Source organism: Dendrobium catenatum, unplaced genomic scaffold (genome assembly GCF_001605985.2).
Source record: "Dendrobium catenatum unplaced genomic scaffold, ASM160598v2 original_scaffold_76227, whole genome shotgun sequence".
Classification (NCBI taxonomy): domain Eukaryota; kingdom Viridiplantae; phylum Streptophyta; class Magnoliopsida; order Asparagales; family Orchidaceae; genus Dendrobium; species Dendrobium catenatum.
This window is the reverse complement of record NW_021394673.1, coordinates 312,062-323,900: the sequence shown is the minus strand read 5'-3', so window position 1 is coordinate 323,900 and position 11,839 is coordinate 312,062. Positions and strand designations below refer to the sequence as shown.

At 36.3% G+C, this 11,839-nt stretch overlaps 1 protein-coding gene across 2 annotated transcripts; it reads left to right on the top strand.

Moving 5' to 3' along the window:
* The first annotated feature begins 2,868 nt into the window (after nt 1-2,868).
* LOC110116591 (cysteine--tRNA ligase, chloroplastic/mitochondrial) lies at nt 2,869-11,241 on the top strand. 2 transcript variants are annotated; one of them, XM_020850237.2, is made up of 10 exons: nt 2,869-3,137; nt 3,439-3,653; nt 3,886-3,949; nt 5,847-6,008; nt 6,557-6,733; nt 6,822-7,103; nt 7,210-7,335; nt 7,561-7,764; nt 7,839-7,946; nt 8,025-8,394. In XM_020850237.2, the coding sequence occupies exons 2-10, from the start codon at nt 3,487-3,489 to the stop codon at nt 8,280-8,282; spliced, it is 1,548 nt and encodes a 515-aa protein (XP_020705896.1). In that variant the 5' UTR covers nt 2,869-3,137; nt 3,439-3,486; the 3' UTR covers nt 8,283-8,394. The 2 variants fall into 2 exon arrangements, with proteins under 2 accessions (XP_020705896.1, XP_028547682.1); XM_028691849.1 differs by lacking the exons at nt 2,869-3,137; nt 3,439-3,653 and adding an exon at nt 5,254-5,330 and having other exon boundaries at nt 3,907-3,949; nt 8,025-11,241.
* The last annotated feature ends 598 nt before the right edge of the window (nt 11,242-11,839 follow it).

Genomic DNA, 11,839 nt, shown 5'->3' with positions numbered 1-11,839 from the left:
TTTTGGTAACATATTTCAAGAGATTTATAACAGTTAGAGATTAAATGTGAAGAAGATAATTATATATTAAAAATAAATTTATAATTAAAATAAAATTTAATGTATTATGAATTTAATCATTGTTAAGTACAATTATCATTAATTATTCTTTACACTATTAATTATATATTTAATAATATATTTTAAGTTATATTAATAGTTAATTATATTAATTTTAATTACTAATTATACAATTAAATTAAAATAATATTAGTTTATGCACTAATTATACAATTAGTTTTTTAAATTAAATTTACTTAATTATTAATAATTTAATTATATTATTAGTTAGATCAATAATAACTTAGAGCGTCTGGTTTGCTTTTCACTTCTCTTAGTTTGTTGTTTCGCCCTTCGTTGAGGTTGTATTGGGTTCGTTTGGGACGACGTCACTGCTGTTTTTACTTTATAAAAAGTTACCAATGATCGTTTTGGGGCATTGCGGCCAGAACCAGGTTTGAAAAAATTTGCGGCACACATCTGCTTTCCGTGACCTTTCGCTGTCCTCCTACGGTCCGCTGCGTTCCGCGGTTTCGAAGAGGCAAAAAATGACGTAAATCCCACTTGAAAAATATTACGCGACCTTCGTCCATTCGTCGTGCGCTTTTCGCAGCCAAGTAGTCTCTATCTCCTGCTCTCAACATGACACGCCCCCCGATGCTGTCACTGAAATCTCTGTCGTAGACTTAAGAGCGGCAGCATCTCGCACTGTTGGCGCTGCTCTGTTCCAAGCAGGCCTTCTGCCGCATGGGTTGCCGTCCGAATGCTTCGTGTTCCGCAATAAAAGTACTGCTACCAGCCTTTCACTCCTCGTGAGATACAGCCGCCTCCTTTCCACCCACCGCTCTGCACAGCATCCATACCCTGCCAACCACTTGTTAGGAATTTTCAATCTCCCGGTAAAGACTTGCAATCTCTATCTAACGAGTCCACACCCCTCTTTCCTTCTTCGACACTCTAACTCTCATCATCCATGGAATACCTAGGGCTCGCCCATATTAATTCGTGGTAGCCGCCGATGAACAACAATACAGAGATATCGCTGGATATGGAGATGGCGGACTGCTGAAAGGCTTTAGGCGTTTAAAGTGAGTAAATTGGTAGGAGCGTGGAAAATGGTTTTTGGAACAGGCGTTTTGTGGGAGGAGAGGACGGGAAGGAGGAAGGTTGTGCGAGCTTTGAAAGAGAAGATGGAGGATGAAACGATTAGGGGTCAAATCTGCCAGTTGCTTATAGATAAGAAGAAGCATAGCTCTGCTCGAGTAGTATTTCAGCAATGTTCTGCAGTTTATTGTATCAAAGTATTAAAACTCATGTAGAGCATTCGAGCTTCAAATGTAAAGAAATATTAATTTGACTTGACCGAGAACTTAGATCTTATTTGTGATCCTACAGAAAATCCTATCTAGTTTTGTCTTCAAAAACGGACAGGGTAGCTTAAATGATAGTTGCATAAAGGTATTTGAATTATATTTGTGTGATCCAAAGGTGGGAGTTCCTGAACTAAACCTGCAGAGCAAATTCTGAAATCCGATCAATTGTCCCTGTTTTTCCAATATAAGTGTGTCATTGTCTTGCATTTTAAAATTAGATCAAAGTGATTCTTAAAATCTTTTATGAATTTCATTGTATGTATGTACTTTTGACCATCGGAAAAGTTTCCTTGTTCAACTGTATTATTTGTCTCGATTTTGCAAGACGGAGTAATTTTCATAGACAGTTAACGGCTCCTAAATTAGTGAGCTGGTTGGATATTGCTTGAGGATAATCAGGGAGGCAACAAGATGATGAAAGTACGGAGGAGAATGATTCATTTTATGAGCAGAGGAAATCTACAGATGCATTGATGATGAGATAAATTAGGAAGTTTCATATGTTGGCAGTATGTTTAAATTTTTTGATTTAGTTTGTGAATCTATTAGATGAAATATTTTTCACTTTACCAAATTATACAGAGAATTTTTCATGGATCAACGAAGTACTGGCTTATAGTACTTAATCTTGTGATATTTAAACTGTATTGAATCCAACGTTAGTATATGCATGGCGTCTTTAGATGGTAATATTTGTTCACTTTCGATTTCCCCATCAAAACCTTTTTGCTGCCATCAATTATAAATTATGTATGTAACATAATTGTTTTTGAGATGAAGGATTTTTAAATTTGGTTTTGCAATTTGGTTTCAATGTCATACAATTTAGATGGTTTTGACTGTTTTGATTTTCTTATTCAGTTTTTTTTTTTTTAAGTAGTAGAATTTTTTTTAAAAATATCAGAATAATGTATTAAAAATCAAATTGTGCAAAATAAATATTAGAAGAAATATCAATTTATTAAACAACCCTTTTTAGTCTTATACTATGATGTTCGTGTGTCCAAATATATGTTCCATAGGTGACATTAATACGGCTCTATGCTTTAATTTTAAACACGAAGAATATAATTTGTAATAAAATAAATTCTTATATTATTAAAAATTTTATCTTTTTTAATTTATATATATTTCTAAATATTTATAAGCTTACAGATTTCAGAAAAAAAAAATGATGCAACCAAACTTTTGATCTTTAAGCATTATGTTGATATAATTTTTTAAAAAAAGATCAATCAAAGCAGATTTTTATTATTACAAAAAAATATTTTACTATAAAATAATAATTGAGAATCTAAAAAACATAATAAATTAATTTGAAGTATGATAAAAAAAGTTAAGTTAAAATTTTATAGTTTTTTATATATAAACTTATAAAAATATTTGATAAAATTATTTAATTTAATTCAAAATGTTAGTTGATTATTATATTTATCTCAATATAATAGGCTTTTAATCTTCTCTTATTCGTCCATGCTGTTCGGCTTCGTTGCTTCACAGGAGGTGTTGTGATTGCACGAGTCGCTTCTTGGTCTCCTTCGTTGCTTCGCAGGAGGTGTTGAGATTGCGCGAGTCGCTTCTTCGGCTCCTTCGTTGCTGTTCGACTTGGCTACTTCGTTGCTGTTCGACTTCGCTCCTTCGACGACGTTCCCTTCCTGTCGGATCGGACGTTACAAAACTTTGATCTGAAGCAACGACGGGAGCTCCCTCTCGCTCGCCGTGAAGGTAACTTCCTCCCTTTCACGCGCTTCTTCGGCCAAATCCCGTAAATCCGACTTCTAGAGGATTAGGATTTACAGTGATTTAGCGGATTTACGCCGTAAATCCGCAAATCCGGGATTTACGGATTTGCCGGATTTGCCGCGACAGTTTTTGCGTTTGGCTGGATTTACCGTAAATCCTACTAAAAACTCGAAATAAATCCGATACCAAACACCCCCTAATTCCGGGATTTAAGGCACAACGGAAGAGAAACGGGAGTTAAGATTCTGTAGGATTTAAAGTTGTTTTTTTGGCTGTTTGGCAGGTTACATTAAATCCTGCTGAAATCCTGCTACCAAACAGCCCGTCAGATATGGAGAAGCCGAAATTGCAGATCTTCAACTCTATGTCGAAGCAGAAGGAGGATTTCAAACCGATTGAAGAAGGGAAGGTGGGCATGTATGTTTGCGGTGTGACGCCTTACGATTTCAGTCATATCGGGCATGCTCGTGCTTATGTAGCGTTTGACGTCCTCCACAGGTTACTTTTTCTTTGATTTCATCCGCCAACAGTAGAACTTCATTTAACTAAATTTTGTTTTAGCATTTGTAAATGCTTGTAGCCAAGGGGTTGAAAATTGGTATTTTAATGAATTATTGTCTCTTCTGTTTTGGGATATTTGAGAACCTTATGCCATGTGCTAATTACCTATTCAAAACTGCATTCCTTTTTAGTTATATGTTTAATGAGGATTTTTTTTTGTTGCTTTCAGATATTTGAAGTATTTAGGATATGAAGTTAAATATGTGCGCAATTTCACGGACATTGATGACAAAGTAAGTTTACCTTAATGATTCATTCGTTTGATATATAGCGCACATTAAGTGAGCAGTTATAGCTTTGGAAAATTTTATTGTGCTTGCTAATTCTTTCTAATTTTTAGCTCATTAATTTGTTTCTTATGTTTTGACATAGCTAATTAGTGGTTTGGGTTTGCCCTTCGTCTTGGGCCAGGCTTGTGCTTGAAATGATGCCAAGTTGGAGAAACAAGTCAATGTACATATATAAATATTTATAGTTGGTTGATCTTTTTTCTGTTTAATATGTATCGAAGCTTTGGAAATGACTTTAAGGGTCAGGCATGGGAAAAAAAATATTGAATTGGGAGCTCCTCTAGCGTTCAATGATCAATTTATTTTTTAAGGAAATTAGAGCATCATCAGTCATGTAAGTGATTTTAAAAAACTTATGCTCTACATCAGTGATGATAAACTACGGGCAACAAGGAATTCATATGATAGACATCTTCCATTTCTTATTTGTCTTCCATCTTGTTCAAAAGTTGAGCTTTCATTGCATGAATATGTTTAGAAATCCTAGATATATGTTCAAAAAATGACTTGATGGCTGCTACCATAAATTTGGTTCCGTGATCTAATTTGGGAAGTAGGAGCTTACCTTTTGCTTCATTTCCATCTAACATTACAAATTTCTTGATTGCACTGTGCTATACAGTTGGTTTTGTGTTCTCAATTAAGCATTTCTACTGAATTTTTAGACTATTCTCTGGCTCCTTTAACCTTTTGCAGGTACTGTTGTTAAAAAATTGTGTTCTTACAATATCTAGTCATTAGTTTTCTTAAACATGAATTACATTATTTTTAAATAACCATAATGTGTGGTGATTTATCATGTGACATGCGGACTATGTTCAATGTTTTTATATTGGCTTTTGCTAATGTTGAAGGCCTCTTGCTTAGGGGTTGCCATGTTTTGGTAGTTATGGAATCCTTTTCCAAGTCATAGGCTCGGCAACTTGTTTTGAATTGTTGGATGGAATATTGGGCTACTCTCAAATTTAAGTTTATCTTTTATTAGTTACAATAGTCATGGGCTATGTGTATGTGGCAGTTATAGTAATAATTTTAAATATTAGTTCTACTTTTCGTGATTTGGCTCTGGAATCTTACTCTTGGAAGGTTGCAGCTTGTTCTTGTCTGTATTTTTCTTTATTTGCAGATCCATCTGATTTTTGCATAACTTGCTCCCTCTTTGCAAGTGAAAAGTATTTTAAATGGTTCTTTTAATGTTTATATTTTATGCCTGCGTATTGAAGTAGTCATTGTTTCATATATAGCAGAATAGCGATGATCTCGTTGGCTGAAGTCTCACCCTTGGAATTTTACGAATCCGATGTATGTATTGTTATGCTTGCGGGTATGGTTCGTTGAGGGCCCATTTGGTTGCTTGTTGATATAAAATACTTTGTAAAAAGTGATGATTTCATTTTCCTTTATTTTGTGCATATAAATAAATCATTAATAAATTTGCTTTGGCAGTTTCTTCAAAAAAAAAAATTAAAATTAAAATCCATGGTGATTTCTCATTATATTCAACAAGATGTTGAAATCTATCAAATTTCATAGTATTCAAAATACATTTGTCTAAAACTAACAAAATGCGCCCTCGACAACTTCTTGTTGTTTTTGAAACTATGTCGGGCCTTCTCCTTTTTTGGGTTGAAAATAAGTTCTCATTACTTTTCAATCTCTTTTTCATATTAATTTTTCTTTATTCACTCTATGCATTATTTATCAATTTTAGTTTCAATTCATCTCTACTGAAAAGGAGCGTCAGCAAACTATTTTTTCTTATACTATGCTTCGCTGTGAATTGTCAAGTTATTCGAAATAAATGCTAATTTAAAGAACTCTGCTGCTGCCATTTTTGCAGATCATAAAGAGGGCGAATGAGAAAGGTGAAGACCCACTGAGTTTAAGCAAACGCTTTTCTGAAGAATTTTTATACGATATGGCTGAACTGAATTGTCTCTCTCCAACTCATGAACCACGTGTTTCTGATCATATAGACCAGATTAAGGATATGATAACTAAGGTATTTTCATCTTTTATAATTGAAATTCTAAAAATCTAGTGTCAATTTAAAATTTGTGCAGCCAAACTAAAATTTGTTCAGTCAAATATTGTTAACTTTTTCACATTAGGCTTGTTGATATTACACATTCATCCTGAAATAGTTTTTAATAATTCTTTCCAAGGAACTTTCATTTGTTTTTTATGCACTTGGTATGCTTTATTTTATTAAAAGTTGTATTTAAGCAGATAAACATCTGCCATTTTTCAAAATGGTTGCGAATAAATGTTACTTAAGCTTTTGATTTTATGACATAAGAACTGTAGTATGGTGAGAATGTTAGGATAACTCTTTTATTTATGGACTCATGTATTGCATAGCTCTGGTGTAGTTAAGGTCCGACTTTTTTATCTTAATTATCATATATGTTTATAATATGTCTTTTCTTGTCTGTGAGTAGTTTCTAGAAGCACTTGTCTTAAATTTCATCCACATGTAGTTAGCCTCTAGCTTTCTTAATGAAACAATTTGTGAATTTGGAAACCTTGAGTTACATTTTCTGTTTTCAGATTCTGGAGAACGGACATGCCTATACCATTGAAGGTGATGTTTACTTCTCGGTTGACACCTACCCTGATTATTATTGTTTATCTGGACGGAAGTCGGACGATAATCGTGCTGGCGGAGGTGGCCGTGTCCTTGTCGATACAAGGAAACACAATCCAGCTGATTTTGCATTGTGGAAGGTATATCGTTTGTGCCAATCTGCTCTTCTTCCTATTTTTATGTGCACATCAAATAGTTAAGTGCTTGACCTTTTGTTTTGCATGGCAGGCGGCGAAGCTTGGCGAGCCAAGCTGGGAGAGTCCTTGGGGTCCAGGAAGACCCGGATGGCATATTGAATGCAGTGCTATGAGTGCACACCATTTAGGTGATTATTTCGATATTCATGGCGGAGGGAAGGACCTGATGTTCCCACATCATGAGAATGAGATCGCGCAGAGCCGATCCGCCTGCCCGCAAAGCAAAGTGAACTTTTGGATGCATAATGGCTTTGTAAACAGGGACAATCAGAAGATGTCCAAATCTGACAACAATTTTTTTACCATTCGTGATGTAAGTATTGTGAAATTCTTATCTTCTTTTATGCATCTGCCTCTCAAGTTACATTTGTAAGATTCATAGTTTCATAATCTAACCTTGCTGGTTTTTGTCACGTCAGATTATTACCATTTATCATCCATTGGCTCTAAGGTTTTTCTTATTGCGAACTCACTACCGTTCTGATGTCAATTATTCTGATAAAGCACTTGATACAGCATCAGATCGAGTCTTCTACATGTATCAGGTAATTTTGGTTTCCTTTGGGACGGCTTTCTTACTGCTTCTGAAAATACATTTTTAGTATAACAGTTAAAATTGTTGTACTAAAAAGCTGCTTTCAGAAATAGTAAGAAAGCCATCCCAAACGAAGCCTTTGTTTTCTTTGGACTGCAACATAAGTTTACTACCCATTGCGTGTTTAAAGGAGTTCCACTGTACTCAGGAGCTGAAATTTATTTTATGCATGCAGACTTTACATGAATGTGAAATTGCTTTATCCCCATTCCGAAGTGAAATTTTCAAAGGACAAGTGCCTGCAGATGTCAAGGAACAGATTGAGAAGTTCCATACTGAATATCTATCCTCGATGTCTGATGATCTGCACACCACTACTGCTTTAGACGATCTAGTTGATCTACTTAAGTCGATCAATGGCACATTGAAGAAGTTCAAAGTAGTACTTTCTTATTTTTCTCATCTCTGATATGAATCTACAATAACTGGCATTAAACTTATATTCCTTTGCAGGGGAAAAAGCAGCAGCAGCCATTGATTCTCTCTCTTCTTGCATTGGAAAAAGAAGTGAAGGATTTTCTTGATTCTCTGGGTCTCTTATCTCTCTCTACAGTTTCTGAGGTAACTTGCAAGCTATATAGAAGCAATCTAGCTGTGCATTCTTTGAAAGCTCAAGGTACTGTGTTTTTTGTCCTATAGGTTCTGCAGCAATTAAAAGACAAGGCATTGAAGAGGGCTGGATTTACAGAGGAGGAAGTTCAGCAGAAGATTGAGGAGAGAAATCTAGCAAGAAAGAATAAAGAGTACGAGAAATCTGATTTGATCAGGGAGGAACTTTATCTAAAGGGCATATCCCTAATGGATGAACCAAAAGGAACCATTTGGAGACCATCTGAACCTCCTGAGAAAAAATTAGAAAAACATGTTGATACCCTTATAGATAAGCCCATATCATAATCTATATTATTACATATTTATGGATTCTATAAGTTAATGTGATATTATCCTAACACATAAATCCATTAGATGTTAAAGATGATCATCACATACAACTGTTGAATTGAGTGCTTCATGAAGGGTTCTTTTTTATTAAATTAAGAGATGTAAGTTTAACATGTAAGCCTATTTTTGCATGACATTGATAACAAATTTAGAAATGTATTCATCAATCACATTGAGCAATTGTTAGAGGTAAACATAGAGCATTCCCTAAACTACAGAGAATGAATGTTTCTATGCTAAATTAGGCTAAAACATAGATCACCAGCACATATATTTATTTGCGTTACTAACTAATGAATTTTGCCATGAAGATCTTGATCTTGGTTGTTGTAAAATTTTAGGCTTTATTTGGGACGGTTTTCTTTGGGTGCGTTTGGGACGTGTTTTTCTTGCTTCACTTTATGTAAAGTAATTGAAGGATTGTTTGGGGCGCCAAGTTCATGCTCCGTTGTAAAATTTTTTGCGTCCCGTGGTTACTTTTGCTGCCCTAAGAATGCCTCATGCGGTCCGCTGCTTTCCGCGGTTTCGAAGGGCATAAATGAAGGAAATGCCCCACCTGCAATGTTTGCTATAGGCCAACGTTGCGACCCCCTCAAGCTCATCCATCTCGGACTCACCTTCTCCATGCTCTCGGCAGTCTCCCGACCTCTGCCTCTCCGGCCCGCCTCTGCATCGGGAAGTTCAACTTCCACGAGTTCCCCGCCACTCACGACGTCTACGCCTCCAATCTACTATGAGTCTTTTGACCTGACAGTTCCATCAATCCACCGATTCCTGGCCCCGAGCTCTTCCGCTCAATCAAATGAGCCCCGACCCTCTCGCCGATCACTCCTGATCCTGGGTCTAGGCGGTGTGCAGAGCATGCAAATGGAAGGCAAGGCCGGCATGCTTCTCTATTTGTTCGAGAGAGGAGGCAAGGGGTGGCTGGTGGCGTTAATTTCTTCCATCTGGCCCATGGACAGTAGGGGCTGGGGTCCATTTTTTTTCTAAAAAAATAATCTCTAGTTCCAGTCCTTCCTTAATCCTGGTGTGTGTGAAAGCTGCAGAAAAATGCTCTTACGTTATCATCTTCCTTCGACACCACCTGCAATTGGAGCTCGAGAGACAGAGAGAGCAGAATCGACCTACGAAAGGGCCTTGAGGCCAAGATTGAGCACAGACAGGTATTGAAGAACTTATTCCTTATCAGAACCAATTCCTTCTCATAATTATTACAAAAAAGAAGCAAAGATTTGTAGGTGGAAGGCAATCCGATACCTGAAGCAATAAAAAAAAATTCTATTGCCTTTGTTCATTCGATGTGCTTTCCTAGAGGTGTAGGCTTTCTTCTTTCATCAAAGTTTTATTACCACGAGCATGCTTTCTAAAAAAAAATTGTCTGAAATCAAAATAATTCCTGACTTTGTGGCCAAAGTTTATTTGTTTACAGACCATATACATCAATTTATACATCATTTGATGCTTGATCTTTACTTGAGTATATAAGAGTGTAATAGACTACAGTAGGAATATGAGAAATGTGAAACTCACGGTTCTAGCTTTGTTCTTTGTCTCTGTTATCCTTTCTTTGCTGTCCTGTTTCTGTTATACACTTATTGCAGGAATGTACAGGGAGATGCCGATCTTTGTTTGATGAAGTTCTTCAATTTTGTCTCTTGTTATAATCTGAAGGTTCTAGAATTGGTAGTGTAATTTCATTTTCACAAATGAATTCATGAATTTTATCATATTTATATTATGGCTGCTATGGTTTTGCTTGAAAACAATCTTTTAATTCAGTGATCAGGATTATTACGAAGTTGTAAGAGAAGTTGGAAGAGGTAAATATAGTGAAGTTTTTCAAGGCATTAGTGTCTTTAACATGGGTTGCTGCATCATTAAAATCCTCAAATCTGTCAAGAGAGAGAAGGTTTTGTATGTCTGTTTCATGCAAAAATTGTCTTTTGAATTCTAGAAGCCATAAGGCTGCACCAATGGTGATCCTCTAATGTTAACATTTGCTAGTTGAAGATGCCCTACGAACAATTTTGTTACACTTTTGGGAATCTTTGACGCAAGTGACAAAATTTGACATATTTATATTTTATGGCAGATGAGTGAGGTCGCACTTCTTCTGGATGCTGCTTCTCGCCTTGAGGAGCCCTTGATGGTTATTGTGGTAATTAAAAAAAAAAAGTAGCAGGCTTCTATTTTGATTCAGGGGCTGTTTGGTTGCCTGAATTAAGAGTGTAAAGTAAAACAATTACATGTATTTATTAAATTTGGTTGTTTGGTTAATTTTGAGCGGAACAAAAGAAAATCCTACGAAGTATTAGGCGTGTATTAGGAGGCCTGTTTACTGCGAATTAGAAACCTGCTCATATTGAGCGGGTTATAAATTCGCTGGATGAAGCCTTCGCATCATCCTCGTTGCTATTCAGCTTCATTGCTTCGCAGGTGGTGTAAGATTGCATGAGAGGCTTCTTTGGCTCCTTCGTTCTTGTTCGACTTCGCTCCTTCGATGACATGCCCTTTGCCTGTCCGATCGCTCCTTCGACGACGTGCCCTTTGCCTGTTTCGGCCTCTGCTGCTGACTTTGTCGCCGTCTTCGAGAGGAACTTTGGCGCCGCCTCAGCCTCACGCCCAAATTTCATGGTTGAGGGGTTTATGGACGCACTGCAGCGATCGCAGCGGGAGTTCAAGCTGCTGTTTGTGTATCTGCACTCGCCGGACCACCCTGACGTGCCGGTCTTCTGTGCAGAATTTTAAGTTGTTCTAGATAATTTCAATAAGAACAGAGTCCTTTCATCCTTGTGTTAAGTATTTTTGTCACCAAACTTGGTTATAATATGTGTTGGCCATTCTTGGGGATCCCACTTGTTTTGAATTCTAAACCTACAGGCCTTTCTATGTTAAGATGAAGGTTATTTACTATAGAGTACTGACTTTTACTAGACAAATAGCAGCCTCCTAAGTAAAAACATGTAAGAAGTGGAGGCTAATGCAATGATTGAGTTTTGATGGTAGCAAGATTTGAAACTGTGCAATTAGGTATTGAGACATTCTATGTTCATATGGGCGAGGTGTAAATCTCGAGGCGTTTAAGTCTCGCAATTGATGAGTATAATTTGGTGTAGAAACTTTGAGTAGTCCTGGACATAGGTGACCTGTTCACTTCAGATTGACCATGTTCCATTTTCTCAACTTAGATTATGAATTCTTTTTTTAACCTACATTTTGTACTTAGAAAATTTCAAAAAAATTCTCCTTCGAACTTAATTCTTTGTTCCAAGAATAGTAGTACTAATGCTGCCTAAATTAGTGCGATAATCATGAAAACTTTGAACATGAATCAGGCTTAGTTTTTCCACCCAAATCAAGAGAAATACATCTTCATAGAGCACTGAAACAGCTTGTCTTAATCTTCTATCAATCAGTCAGTATTCTGATATATCAAATAAGCATACAAATTTTCATTCCATGTATCAGGAACACCTGGAAGAAACCAATGGATACAATCTGCATAAACATTT

What these genes read in the sequence shown, in the direction of transcription:
- LOC110116591 (XM_020850237.2), top strand. Translation starts at nt 3,487, where the DNA reads ATGGAGAAGCCGAAATTGCAGATCTTCAACTCTATGTCGAAGCAGAAG. An exon ending in ATTTTTTTACCATTCGTGAT is followed by an intron (nt 7,104 to 7,209) that starts GTAAGTATTGTG and finishes TTGTCACGTCAG; the next exon opens with ATTATTACCATTTATCATCC. An exon ending in GCACATTGAAGAAGTTCAAA is followed by an intron (nt 7,765 to 7,838) that starts GTAGTACTTTCT and finishes ATTCCTTTGCAG; the next exon opens with GGGAAAAAGCAGCAGCAGCC.